The 15,457-nt window shown below is 40.5% G+C and overlaps 1 protein-coding gene across 7 annotated transcripts in view; it reads right to left on the bottom strand.

Annotated features, from left to right (window-relative positions):
- The window catches only part of Pcgf5 (polycomb group ring finger 5), a 110,477-nt gene that overhangs the window by 25,511 nt on the left and 69,509 nt on the right, over positions 1–15,457 (bottom strand). For all 7 annotated transcript variants that reach the window (XM_060388609.1, XM_060388603.1, XM_021631268.2 and 4 more), the window contains exon 3: positions 1,821–1,917. In XM_060388609.1, the coding sequence (XP_060244592.1) occupies positions 1,821–1,917 (97 nt within the window). The remainder of the gene's footprint in view (positions 1–1,820; positions 1,918–15,457) is intronic.

Here is a 15,457-nt window from a genome sequence, read left to right as displayed (position 1 = left end):
TCACTAGCTCATACCAATGGTGAGGAGTGCTTGCCATGAAGCATTAAGTTAGGGGCGGTTTGTCCTGCAGCAACAGCTAACATTCCCACTCTTCAAATCCCCACAATTCTGGTTCTTTTCTAAAAATTAATGTTCTCCATTTCATTTTCTGAGAAATTTAGACAGGTTGGCCATTTTAACTCTCTAGATATAACCACTCTTTTTTTCTAGGCCATTCTCTTGCTTCTATAATACCTGCTCTTGCTCCACCTTCATCCTGCTTATTATTAGCAGCATTGCTCTTCTCTGTCTTCAAACATCTACAGAGGGAAAATCTTTTCCTTAAGTGTCCTTTAAAGCTATTTCTGGAGCTGGAGAGGTGGCTCAGCAGCTTAGAATACTTGCTGCTCTGGCAGCAGACTGGAGATCAGTTCCCAGCACTCAAGTTGGATGGCTCACAACCGCCCATACTGTAGCTCCCGACCTAATGCCTTTCTGGACTCAGCACATACCTGGTGTAGACACACTGATACATGCAGACAGATAGACAATCACTCACACTCACACACACACTTTTTGTTGCTTAATCTGTCAACCTGAAAATTTTGTAAAGCACAGTTTGTTATTTCTGTTATACTCTGCTACTTACTTAGCTCCCTGTAACTGGCCCTTTTGACCAGTTTTGCAGCAATCTGACAGCATGACTTAACACCAATGCCCTGAAATTCCCTTTTCTCTTTTTAATTTTTCTCCTCTGTTCAATGTGACCAAACATTTTTCTTTATCCCCCAGTGTTGGGGAGTAGGCCCCAGGATTCTTCAGGCATCAAATCTGAATGGTCAAGTCCCTCATAAAGCACTCATAAAGCACTCTAGGACTTCCTGTCTAATCCCCATCTTTTCCATACATCACACCAGCTGCAGTCTGCATACAATAAGTTATAATGTAGTTTATTGTTTGGAGAATAACGACAATTAAGTATTCAATACAGAAGCAATTTTTCTTGCAAATAGATCTGACCCGTGGTTGGCCAAACCCACTGGAGGCAGAACCCAGGGCTAAGTATTCCCTATTGCTCTCTATACCACAACTTTTTCCAGTTTTCCATGGGCCATGTTTCCAAGGTTCTCGTCTGTCTCTGTAGCTTGAAACTCAACATGTGGAAAGCTAGCTTTGTCTCATACCTTAGCTCTCGACCTGTATTTCCAACAGATGCTAAACAACTCAGCCACCTCCTTTTGCTCATTTATGTCAAAGACTGTCTCATCCAACTCTCTAGAGACACAGAATAGACCTTAGCTGTCTCACTTTCTTAAAGTTTGAAATGAAACAACACTCCCAAACAGGCTCAAAGCAAAAGGACGGACTTCTTTCTCTTACTTGATTCACATACTTTTCACCAAGTCTTACTCTCAGCTACTCCTCAGTCTGTCTCCCACATACCCTTTCTTAATCACCTCACATCAGCCTTACATTCTTAGGTCCCATTCTCAGGTCTGTTTGTTTCTTCCCAGCACACATTTTTTTTTTTCCTACTATTGCTTTCCTGATAATTTTATTATAATAAATTTATCCAACCTAGTTCATCTACATCTGAAAACAACTCAACTGAAGTGACGGAAAATTCCAAGAGAATGTTGTCATTTTAATTGAAGATACATTTCCTAAATATTATGTAACTTGTTTTAAACTTTTATTAAAAGATTTAAAAATGAAATAAATGCTTTAAAAAGACTATAAATGCCTAAGACCTAAGTTATGTTCAAATAGCATAATAAATAAAAGACTACAAACATAAACAATAATTAAAATCAGACAAATTATGGAATATATTTCTTTACCTTAACATCTCTAATGGATTCGTTTCATGAACTTGGTTGCCACACCTTGGACAATCATTGCTGTCTTCAAAGTGCTGGACAATACACGTTTTACAGACTAGAAATAGATAAGATGGTAGGTTAAAATTAAACTCTATGAACTTCTAAAATTATACCACCAAAATAAAGCCTACCTGATAGCAAAGCCCACTGCCACAGTATCAAAAGAAAATTCTAATTTACTTATTGTTTCTATTAATATGTTTATAAACTAAATACACTCTATTTGTATTTAAAAAACACTTGTACATTTTACATAAAAGGATCTTTCTCACTTCAAGAAGTGGGACAGAGAAAAGTAAAAATTGTTAATTTTGTTTTGTTTTGCTAAAAGTTTGTTTGAATGCATTATTAACAGTTGGCAATAAAATCTGAAGGGCTGGGCATGTAGCTCAGTGATACAGCAAATCATGTCTCTAAGGCCCAGCTTTAATCTACAGCACTGGAATAGCAAAAGCCTTGAGAATTTTCAACATCTTTGGTTCCTGGGACAAAGCAGCAGTTACAATAGAATTCTGGGCCTTGCAGAACATGAATTTGAGTCCACAGGTGCCTTACTTGTCACAGAAGACACAGGACAGGAGACAGGGTCATGTTGGCACAATGGCACAGAGGGGATAGAGAAAAAGACAAGGTAATTAGAGTTTTAAATAGAGAACAGAAGTTTGGAGCCATATGGCAACACAGCCCCCATTTCCTCCGAGCAGCGCTAACCTCTGTGGTCATGAACTCCTTCATCTTTACCTAAGCTTCTGCTTCCTAGTAAGCCAACTGCTCTGTCCAAATGTGTCCTTATACCATCTCAGCAGCCAAACTACAAAACTGTAATCTGATTCCTGTCCCAATAATTCCCCTTTCCATATTATTTCTCTATATAATCTCAAAATGTCTCTGGGTACAAACCTGCTTCCCCTTTATTGTACAATCACACTGAAGTTACTTTCTTCCCTTTCTTTATATCCCACACGCTCTGACAGAAGGAAAATTTATCTAAATGCTTGCCCAAGAGCAAACACTAAGATTCCTACCACTTAGATCATATCTGACAACCCAAGCATCACACACACTGCCTAGCACAACAATAAGGAGAACTCTACCAGGCATTTAACTTTAAAATTACTTGGTGTATATGGGAAATAACATCACTTATTTAATTGTTCATTTATTCAAGGAATTGAATGCTAGGCATTATGCGAGGAGCTGGCAATGCGGGAATAAATGACATAAGGCCCCCAATCCTTAGACATTACATATTATGCTTAGAATGGCATACAAAGTTTGGTTAATGAGTGGTAGCCTGAACTCCCCTGCCCTTAAGGAGCTGGAGCTGGAGCCTGGTGTCTGGCAGCTGTGTCGATGAAATGATCTGGGTAGGCCTCCTAAGAAGGTGATATCAACAGGTTTTTCTGTGTTCTCTGATAAGGGCATGTAAGACCCACACTATCTAGTTCTCTTTAGTGCAAACAGTTAAGGATTGTAACCTCTTCACTGTAATTCTCCTGCAATCCTCACAAAGAAAACATCAAAATGTTTAAAAAAATAAGATCATACAAGTTAGTCCTGTGTTTGTTTGATATAGCCTGGGCTGGCCCTGAATTCTCTATTCTTCTTCTTCTTTTTATTTTTTTAGATTTATTTATTATGTATACAATGTGTGTGTGCATGTACACTTGCAGGCCAGAAGAGGGCACCAGATTTCATTTTAGATGGTTGTGAACCACCATGTGGTTGCTGGGAATTGAACTCAGGAACTTTGGAAGAACAGCCAGTGCTCTTAACCTCTAAGCCATCTCTCCAGCCTGAATTCTCTATTCTTTTTTTTTTTTTTTGAGTCTTCCTTTAATTTTTTAAAAATTCTTTATTGATTACATTTTATTCACTTTGTATCCCCCCTGTGGTTCCCTCCCTCCTCCTGTCCCAATCCATCCCTTCCTCAACCCTCTGCATGCATGCCCCTCCCCAAGTCCACTGATAAGGGAGGTCTTCTTTTCCTTCCTTCTGACCCTAGTCAATTAGGTCTCATCAGGAGTGGCTGCACTGTCTTCTTCTGTGGCCTGGTAATGCTGCTTCCCCCTCAGGGGGAGGTAATCAAAGAGCAGGCCAATCAGTTCATGTCAGAGACAGTCCCTCCTGTTTCCATCTCTCAAGAACCTGGGATTACAGGTAAGCATCACCACACCTAGATTCCAAAAGGGTTCTCAAATGTTTGTTAAAAAGTCAAAGTAATCTCTGACAGCTCTGTCTTTTTAAGTCAGGCTGGAGTAGAAAACAGAGAAAGAATTCCTTTAGAAAATTCGTGGTATGTGTTCTTTCCCCAGAATTACTAGCTAACTCTGAAATGTAAGAAAGAAAGAAAAAAAAAAAAAAAGACAAATAAAAACCAAGAATAAAGTTTTTTTTTTTTTTTTTTTTTTTTGCAAAGGCAAGTACGGCTAATATTGATCTGGAGCTCTGATTCTTATGATTCAAACGTTTTATCATACTTAATGAACTCAGGAATCCATGGTTGTCTATCATCCTTGATCAAACACAGATACATGGCATGCCCACAGCAAACCCTCATTAGGCCAGCCAAGACCCTAAGTGTAAGACCCTGTCCTCCCAGAGACACCAGTACTAATCTAAGCTATCTGATTAAGGAGATGTCAGGCTGAAGCATTGATTTTTGTATGGCTTACAGTTCAGACTCTGACTACGCTCCTTACACAATGAACAGTGTGCTAAAGAGCCCGAGAAGACTTCCCGCAACTTCCTAGCTATGCAGCAGAACTAGCACCCAAACATCCAGCTTTATCACCTAAAGCACAATGCAAAGTATCTTAGCATAGACAGTATTTAGTCCCTGACCTCACAATGACATCTTTTTGTTGCTACACTGCTGAATTAATTGGTGCTTTTTCTAATACCTGCCCTAGCTCCCAAATAATGAGTCGGAGACCTGTTATATTTATTAAAAGCATTAAGCACTAGAGCCGGGCAGATTCTCATCTTTTCTAACTCGACTGTGCTAGCCTGGCCCACTTCTCAACTACATGCTCTGTGACTTGCCACCTGCTCTCACCCTGGCTGCTCCTATTCCATCTCTGTCCTCCTGGACACTCTCTCCTGGCCCGATACCCTTCTCTCTCTGCTCCACCTGGGAACCTCCTCCTGGGATTGCAAGTCCCCCCAGCTATAGGCTGTTCAGCCCGTTACTAATCAATCAGAGGTGATGGAGAACAAGTGTTACACAACATTGAGACAGGAGATACTTCAGTGAATACAGAGATACACCTTATCACAATTTGAGTGAAGGTCACCTCTACACAGCAAGGTGGTGAATAAACCCACAGCATCAAACATGCTATGGGTAAGCATTCTACTAATGTCCCCCACTACGCACCCATGTGCATGTACACTTGCAGGCCAGAAGAGGGCACCAGATTTCATTTTAGATGGTTGTGAACCACCATGTGGTTGCTGGGAATTGAACTCAGGAACTTTGGAAGAACAGCCAGTGCTCTTAACCTCTAAGCCATCTCTCCAGCCTGAATTCTCTATTTTTTTTTGAGTCTTCCTTTAATTTTTTAAAAATTCTTTATTGATTACACTTTATTCACTTTGTATCCCCCCTGTGGTTCACACACACACACACACACACACACACACACACACACACATTTTGCATCTTTAATTTATCATGAGCTCACCATTAGCATCATTAAAGTGAAAAAAATTACTACCTGAATTTTTTACTTCTACCATTCTTTAGGTTTGAACAAGGTCAAATATACAAGTCAATGGGGAGATGGCTATTATGCTATCTAATAGTTTTCCTATGTTGAGATGGGAAGCACAAATTGGACCAGACAAGTTTTGAAGAAGTATCTGTAGGACTAACTTAACTGCCCTACGACTAACTCTGCAAAGCTCCCTCCCTGGGGCAGCCAGAGGAAACTGGGAAACGCTGGCCAATGCGATGCATGGTGGGCAGAAGCTGGTCACAAACATCTTCCTTTACAGAACCTGTCAGACTGCCCCATTCTAGGACTGACTCTCTGCTAAGCTATGATCAGAAGGACTCCATTACCCCCGCAAGTAAGAATCACTGTCACAGCACAGAGAGAGTCAAATACCTTGTGAGTGAGGTACAAGGGAGGGAAGCCAAAGACTGCCCACAACTGATTCTCACACACTCCCGTCATGAGGCACATTATTTATTTGTACCTGTGTATGAGGGAGATTTTAAAAGTATCTATCCTACTTGGTTATTATGAGGACCAAGTGTAATAACTGGATTATAGTGTCTGGGAACTTAAATGTGAGCTCTTTCTATAAATCAGATTACTGGGTAAACAAGCCATCAGAACAAGGAGAATTAATGTAAAGTATTGAATATCATCAGACCATGACTAGTTTGAAATTCCCATTGAACAGGGAGGCATGCCACTGGAATTGGAATGTCTATCACTTTGTGGTTAATATCTTACAACCATTTCTACTTTGCAACTCAGATGTCTTTAAGATGCATTGACTGTTTCATGTCCATGAAAACTATCTTCTTATATAGGACTTCTTTTTCTAAGGCAAAGTAGGTTCTTGTCCAACATCAACGAACACTTTTCCACTAGACATTTTTTTCCTGAACTTCACATTCAGTACATTCCAGTATTGCCCTTGGGCTCATAGTTACTTCCCAATCATTCTGAACAAACCTGCTTCGATGTACTATTCAATGTTGATGTCCCAGCTCAATTATCCAAGAGCTAGCAACCTTTCCTACTTCCTTACTCAAGCTTTGGGGGCATCTGCACAGCAGGTACAAGGCAAGTTTTGGTCTACCCTGGTTGGCCAGCCTAGCCACATCGCTCACCTGTCAGGGTTGACAGCACAAGGTAATTCAGATTTCTCCTTCAGAGCACTAACTCTGACATTACACCATAGCATACTAATCTGCTTTTGTCTCATATTCTTAGCATTGTCATCCAATAGTAACACTATTTATTAAATTGCTCGAGGGCGGGCTTTTGTTAAAAACATCTAGGTAAACTGGTCTTATCTGCCAATTTAAAAACATTCCCCCCTCCTTCTTTGAGGGTATCATTATATGTACTATACTCTAACAAGAACAGAACAAAAACTAAACAAATAAAACAGAGTTTCACAGAGTTTCATGCAGTTCTGGCTGGCCTGGGGTTGGTCTCTAACTCAGAGATCTCCCTTCCTCTGTCTTCTGAGTGCTTCGGTTAAAGGTATATACAACCATTTCTGCAGTGCTGGAGGTCAAGCTTTCTACCACTGAACCAGAGCCTCAATCCTATAGGTTACTGTGGTAAACATTTTTTTTCATACAGTTTTTGTGTTGAGAATTTTTTCTGCCAACAGGCTATAAGCAGGCTGTGATTATATGCAGAAGAGGTATTTCCTGCTTTTCAGAACATATATTCCTGCATGAGTAACTAACACTGATTTAAAACTTCCCCAACAGCTACAATTTGCTTCCATGAGCTTCTTAGTTTTACTAATATAAGGAACTAACAAATTCTTTATTTCTCCGATGTTGTTACATATAACTAGCCTCAAAACCTTATAGTGACAACTTTTTCACGGTGTACATCAGAATAGTTTTTGTTTTTCCTACAGCCTAGAAAGCTTGTATCCCTTTCCCACTGAGACAAAGGAACAGGCAGTGAAGGACAGGTTTTGAACGGCTCAGGGCAGAGTGGGCTTCATACATGGTCAGAGAAATCTTACACACTGAGCAGGAAGGGAACCCTTCTGAGTTGTGGAAGGCAGGAAAGCTGACGCTCCCACAGCCAGCTTCCGGAAGGAGCAGCAGTGCAGTGGGAAGTTAGGCAGAGTTCACAGACGCTGCAGCTTCGCTCTCTTCAGCAATCCGTGTCCTCACGCAAACATGTGCCCACACCTCGACTCCTCTGCCTCTCAGCTACGGTTTGGATGAGGTCTCTTTCCTAAGGATCTACGTGTTGGAGGCTTGGACCCTCATGTTATGATGCAGAAGGTGGTGTATCCTTTAAAGGTGGGGCCTAGAGGCACTGCCTTTGAAAGGGAAGGTAGCTCTACCTTTAGGAGTTTCTACACCAGAGAGAGATGGTAGAACAAGAGCCAGCTTAGCCCCTCTTCCCTCTCTCTGCTCTTTGATCTGACTTTTTGTTCCTGCAAACGCTTGGGCCACAGTGTGATACCATCTGCAGCACATTAAATAAGTCCCTAGATTTTAACCCTTGAACCTCCCAAATTGTGAGCTAAATAAACCAATTTATTTATTTATTGTGAACTGCCTGCCTTAGGTGTTTCATTATAGTGACTAAAAAACACTCTCTTTTCTTTGGTTGCACTAGCTTAATTAAACCAAAATTTTGTTATTCAAATCCTACATATTCTGGTTCTGTAAAATTATAGCTGAGCATTGTCAGAGAAAGTCATGAAACAATACTGATGGATGTCTCACCCTCAATTTAAAATGGGGTTTTCATCTGTCAGGCAGTCATACTCAGTGCCCCCAAGTCAACTATGTTCCTTGCCAGTATGTCTCTCCCCAAGACCCATCAAATCCCCCCTACATTCTCCCTCTCCACCTTAACATTCAGAGTCCTGGTTTAAAGCTGTAGAGACCCCCTTTGATGTTCTATTCTGTAAGCTACACTTATTTCCTTCATTGTTTATGCATGTTCTATCTGATGATGGTCTGCAATTCATTAACAAATGTGGATCTACCTTCAAAATATATTCAGAACCCAATATTTTACCATATCAACACCTTGGCGCAAAACTATCACCATGTAAGATCCTGACATTGCTATTTTCACACAACAGTTTAGGTGACTCTTTTAACTGTAATCCAGTTTGTATTATTCCTTGCTCAAACCATCCATGAAATGGGCCTTCATTTCCCTCAAAACAAAACCCACCCAAATAAATCCTTAAACGTGCATTCCCTATGGCCCACGCCCATCCCTACCTCCCCTCTGAACTCTGTTCCCTGCTGTCCAGCCACCCTGGCTTCCTGGCCCTTTCTCAACATGCCACACTCATACCTTCAGGTTCTTGATCGTAGTATTCCCTTTGCCGGGAAACTTCTCTCACTTATCTGACGGGCTAGCTTCTCAACCGCAAGTTCAAATGTGGTGGATTTAAGCTTCTCCCTGACACAGACTTTTATAAGCTAACCCTTTCTTGCCAGTTTGGCCTTTCCTTTATCTACAGCAGATAGTGACAACCTTCTACTGTACACTATGATACTCTACTATTATGTTCCAAGTCTCTGGACCAGAATCTGAACAAGAACAGGCTCAATAAATATGCACAGACAAAAAGAAGCCTGAAGTTAGGATATTAGAGAAATCCCAGATTCTAGGCTTGCAACTGTTTCACTGTAATCAAGTCAAAAAAAAAAAAATGGCAATGGAAGAAATTCTGAAGTTTACCAGCAACAATGAAAACACACTCATTCCAACAGTAACTAATAATCTAAGATGAATCATTTTCTCTATCAGTCAGCAGTTATGTATTCTAATGAAGAAAGTTTTGTTTACTCACCTAACTTTTTTATACAATAGTCTGTTGGAATCAGTTATGTATAAAACACTAGCAATTGTGAAGGTTCTTCAAAGTATCCAAAGAAAAGTATTTTTTTCTACAACGTTAGACTGCAGCCCTTAGGTCACATTGAATCTCTGCACTGGGTTTTTAAATAGTACTGTTTATTTTCCATTATGACTAGTACTGATGATTTTCTGCTACATACTTTGACTTCAGTCAAAAGCTGGTATCAGTTCTAATTCATTCTGGCCCCTATTTATCAGTTATCAACATACAAGATAATTACACTTTTTAAATTTCTGTTATCCCTTTGCTTATCCTTTTGTGTCCCCTATGATGATGCTTGCTCAGAAGTTTATTCCTATCTCATAGCTTCAAAATAGAAAAGACCCATAGCTTAATATAGTATCTTTAACGTTATGAACAGCTAGCATCTAAACTGCTTAGAATCAGCAACTCTTCTTATTTCTAAGCCATCAAAACGAACACTGCAGTCACTTTCATTAATGAGTGCACCACACTGTCTGAAGCCTTAACATCAGTATGATGGTGACTCCATTTCTCCTGTGACCTATGATGTATATGCACCCTCTGGTAATATAATTTCAATCTGAATTTTGCTTTTCTAAAAACAGATTTTCACTCCAAAAGTAAAAACCTTATAAAGAAAATATCAGAAATTTCATCAAAATAATGTTCTTTTTTTTTTAGGATAGCTTTTCAATCCAAAACTAATACTAGATTCACATCTTTAACAAACACCTAATACCTCACAAAACAGCTTTTTCTCGCATATGTAATTAATGCTACTTAATGAAGTTATAAAAAAAAATAAAGAGATAAATGGATGAAGAAAGAAGAGAGTTAGGGAAATGTCGCATGTATTTGAAGATGTGCCTGAGTCAGACAGCAGAACTGAGGGCACGGCCCTGGCACCAGGCGTTTTTTAGGATTTCTCAGTCCTCTATCTGCAAGAATTTGGAACAAGGGTCTGAAATACACTGCACACCCCCTGCCTTTCTGTAGCCCGTGTCTTTCTATTTTTTGGTCTCTGCTGAATAGTAACTACCAAGACAGGCTTTTCTCTGCTTAATTTATCCCACAGCATTTGTTATACACAGAACCTGAAATTTCATTCTTTTCTTTCCTGTTGTTGGTCTACTCTATCAGAGCATAAGTTCTAGGAGGTCATGGGCTAGGCTTTTCATAGTTGTTCCTCTGTTTCCTGTGGTAATTATAATGCCTGGCACATGTAAGTGCCAATAAACACTTGCTGAGTGATCAAGTAATACTGCCCAGCTACAAGGGGTCTCAGTTAGATTAAATAAGTCAGTGAAGAGACCGCTCAAACTCCGTACAACAAACATTCGATAAACAGTAGTTATGGTTTCAGTCTTTTATTAGCACTATTTTAATCATAGTATTAAACTGTAAACTGTCTAAGGGATGCTAGGATGTCAAAGGTCTGGTCCAGAGTGGTGCCTGTCAGACTCTAGTATAGCTCAGAATCACCTAGAGGGCTTGTTAATACACATTTCTGCCCTTATCCCCAGAGGTTCTTATTCGCAGGTCTACAGTGAAGCCCAAGAATTTGCACTGCTAATGAGTTCCCAGGTGACAGTGTTGCTCATGGATGCTGCTAGCCTGGAGACTGAAATTTGAATAGCAAGGGTATGGGGCATAAGATTTTAGCATTAAATTTCCACGCCTACACCTTCACTAAGTAGCCATATGATTATTGTATTTGTTTGGACACAGTAAATGGGAGCTGGAGCGATGGCTCAGCACTTAGGAGTGTACCGCTGCTCTTACAGAGTTACAGGGACCTTTAGGTCCCAACTCCCACAATGCAAGGCTCACAGCTATCTGTGACTTGAGCTCCACGGAATCTGACACCCTCTTATGGCCTCTGTGGGTACCTACACTCATGTATACAAACCCACACAGATACGTACATATAATTTTATTTAAAAATCTTCAAGACAAAAACCAGTGAATAAGTAACTAAAATTTGCCATCATGATCAAACTACTCCTGCATTCTATCATATTTATATCCTCTCTCTGTGTCTGTCTATGTGAGGGATCCAACTTAGACTTGGTGTCAGGCACCTTAACCTACTGAGCCAACTTCTCCATTCCTAATGTCCTGATATACAATCACCAGTTCTCCATCCTAACACTAGCTACCTATCAGTGAGCCCATCTTCTTTGTATATTTTCTGTTCCAGGGGTTTACTGCCATAATTTCTGAAAGGGTAGAAAGTAGAGATTTGAAAAGAGAATTTCATGACTACGAACACATTTTTCCTCCCTAAGGGAAGAACTAGACGATTCCTACAGTAGCCTCAATCTCAAAACAAAACAAAACAATAGTTAAGAATCAACATACTGCACTGCATTTATTATACATGAGCTTCTGGAATGAAGCGCCTTCATCCTTGATTGATTTAAGTATACGATCACTAGTATATACACCCTGGACAACTTCCACACACTGCCTAGGGCCTGTTACAGCCTCTGTCTAGGCCACTAAACGTTAGTCCCCACCTAGAGTCCATCTCCTTCTTTAATACTCATAGATGCCTCAGTTGGTTCTAGGAGACAGTTTTTTAAAAACTAACTCACTCCTAAACGACATCATGTACATGTCTTTCAAATTAGCTAGCACTGTATCTGAACTGCTGAAAGGAGAGCACGGTAATCAATCATTAACCAAGCATTTACGCTCTTTTATTACACACTCACTAAATATTAAAGAGACACTTAACCTACACCTGTGTAGAAGGAAAGGGACTTGTAGTAGCTGGAACTTAGAGGGAATGAATGTTAAAGGATGGAGAACTTCTGGAAGAGAACAGAGCAAAAGAAGTTCATGCCAAGGAGAATAAGTACCTGAACCAAGTGTCTCCCCATGTGTGTGCTGCAGTGAAGAAGGAGAAGCAGGGAAACAAGCCACAGGTAAGTAGCGATAATTTATTCTGGACGTAGAATATCACTGAGACATCTTTTGGTCAGGATGAAAAGTGACAGTGACAAAGACATTATGTCTTTAGATACAGCCACCCTGAATCTGATTAAGGATGTGCTACTATGGGTCTGGGCCTGAATGAAAACAGTAGCAAGGGCTGGGACTCTGTCACAGTTTTGTTGTTGAGGGTAAAGAGAACCAGAGAACAGCTGTCTGACTGGACCGAAGACCTACTCAATGGGGGGGAGGGGGATGTCTGGTACTGAAGGCCTACCTAGCTTTTTAGGAACAGGGAGCTCATGGCCACTGAAAAAGAATCTACTGCAGCCACTTTGCTAGACAAGCATAATTCCCTACTATATTCTAATTCTTATCCTTAGACCTACAGGCAACTGCAGCTATCAGCCCTCATAAAAAACAAACAACAACAACAACAACAACAAAAAACCATCATCTATACAGCAAATGGAAACCATTATAGAAAGCCACACACAGACACAATGCAGGGATCCATGGGCCATGGGAATATACAGCTATCACAAGTCCTACATCTGTGGCTTGGGAACATTGTAGAAGAAACGGTGGAAAGCCTGCATAAGCCATGATACCAAGAACACATGTGTCAGTCTCTCCTAGAAATGACTGTATAAACAAGACAGGGAAAATGACAGTATCAATGGACATATCAAAGGGGGAGGAGGAGAATGTCAATGGCTTCCCACCACTAGACAAAGAACTATAGTAAGTAATGACTGCTGGTAGAGTTAGCTTCTCCCAGAGATGAGCCCGACTGGTTGTCAAATGCATAGTGGTCCTCTCTGAAACCATACACACAAGCAAAAAAAAAAGATGCAGCAGGTTCTACTTATTTATTTGCTGTGTGTGTGTACATATGTATGTGACAATAATCAAAGAAAAGAGCTGAGAGAGGAGGGGACCTGGAAGTGTTTGGAGGGAGGACCTGGCAGGGGCTCCAGGGAGGAGAGGGAAGGAAGAAATGATGCAATTCTATTTCAATAAAAATGATTAAAAAAAATTAGGATGAGGACGGGGAGGCAGAATATACGTATGTAGTAATCGCAGAGAAGGGTAAGGTAACTGTCCTGTCAAAGCAACGCAATGCATCTTACCTGGAACGCACTGCCTACCTGGCCCTACCTGGAAAGGCCTAAGGCTGCGGGGAACTTGTAGAAATTCTCTAATTCCACTCTGCTATAATATCCTGACCCACGCTTGTGACTCTGTCATGTCCATTTTCTTCACATACTTACTTTATACATTTCTTTCAATCCCTCATTCTTCAACCTGACTAGCTAGCCAGAAAGCAGATCCCATGTCTGGTTTTGCTCCCTAGTGTAACTTCACTTACATTTTTCTTCCCTGACTGACCAAGGGGACAGATGTCTTCTGAGTTCCCACAGCAAGAACAAGTGTTCTCATTCTTTACTCACATATCATTGCCCTGTAGTTTCTGTGCAAATATTTTAGTAAGATACTCTTCCTATAAAGTTAAGTCAACATCTAAAACTACAAAGTACCACAATACCACTTAATTTTTCTCAATTCCTGCCTGTCCCACTTGGCTGCTTTACTCAATTTTATATACATTCCAAATCACTACAAAACTGTACTCATCCTACATTATACATGCGAAAAATCCTGGCAGAAGACCCAGACCCAGGAGATGATCACACATCAAAACACCCATGAAAGTCTAGTGATGATGCTTTATAGAACTATTCATGTCATCAAAAAACCAACCAACCAACCAACCAAAACAAAACAACAACAACAACAACAAAACCCCAAGAGAATCCTTAGTAAACGAGATTGTTCCCCCTTAAAGGCTCAATATAAAAATATACAGGACATAGAAATCCAAGAGTTAATAATCCTTATGCTATGTTCTACAGAATCCTCAGATCTCAGGCATCAAGCCTAATACCTGACTCCACCATCTACTGCTCAGGCTTCTCTGTGAATGATAAAGTCCACACTTGGGGTTACTACTGAATTCTCATCGAAATTCTGCCACTTCAACTCTCAGTAAAGGGGCCAGTCCATTGCCAAAAACTGTTTATAAAAGAATGATTTGTACAGTTTGTTATTTATATCTTTAAGCTTTCAACTACTGTTTCAACAGGCTATTACCAAGACTATCAGCTGTTCTCCACAAATGGACAGTAAGGTCCTGTTGCTAAAGACAATACTTGCATTTCTCACTGAACATAGAGAAGCCAAGCCTAAGGAAAAGCCAATTTTCTTGCTCTGCCAAAGACACAGCAATTACATGACTCCAGATGGCACTGTTATACCAACAGATCAGCCCTCAGTCAGCCATCATCAGAAAGGCTTCTTGCCGTGGATGGGGACTAAGAGACCCACAAGTGGACAACGTGCAGACAGTGAGAGACTTTGGAACACTCAATCATAAATGGCATGCCTTTGTCAATCCCTACCCTCAGGGCTCGGGAACCTATGCAAAAAGATTCCAAGAGCCAGAGATGACAGAGGACTCTAAGAAAATTGTCCCCAGACACAGTAGGAGGGATGCACAGAGGCTGTGGCAGCATGCACGGGGAGGGCCTGCAACAGGTTCAAGACAGACGGATTCCCAGCACTGAGAGGAAGGAGTGGACACAGCTCCCACCCCTAGCCAGGAAGCTATCTGCAACAGGCACCCACTGGCAAAGGAGTCTCACTGAGCGTATTATCCACACTCCAGGGTGGGCCTCATGCCCAGAAGATGACGGCTAACACAAAATGAACTCAACGGTATTTTGTATATACTTTTTGTCTCATATAGCTTTGTTTGGGGCTTTTTTTTTTTTTTTGTCCTATTGGTCTTTTGCTTGTATATTTTGGTTTTTGATTTTATTTTTATTATTTTTTTTGTGGGTCATTATATGTGCAAGCACAGATGAGTTTCTTGGTTTGTTGTTTGCTTTTTAAAAAGAATAAAAAAGTATGGAGTTGGGTGGGGAAGCAGGTGAGAGCAGGAGGAATTGGGAAAAGTGTAATCAGACTATACTTATAAAAATTTTCAATAAAAAAAGAAAAATCTCAGCCAATCTTTCCATGAAAAA

The sequence above is a fragment of the Meriones unguiculatus genome, chromosome 1 (assembly GCF_030254825.1).
Source record: "Meriones unguiculatus strain TT.TT164.6M chromosome 1, Bangor_MerUng_6.1, whole genome shotgun sequence".
Lineage (NCBI taxonomy): Eukaryota > Metazoa > Chordata > Mammalia > Rodentia > Muridae > Meriones > Meriones unguiculatus.
The sequence above is the reverse complement of the archived record's forward strand: the minus strand, read 5'-3'. Positions and strand labels throughout refer to the sequence as shown.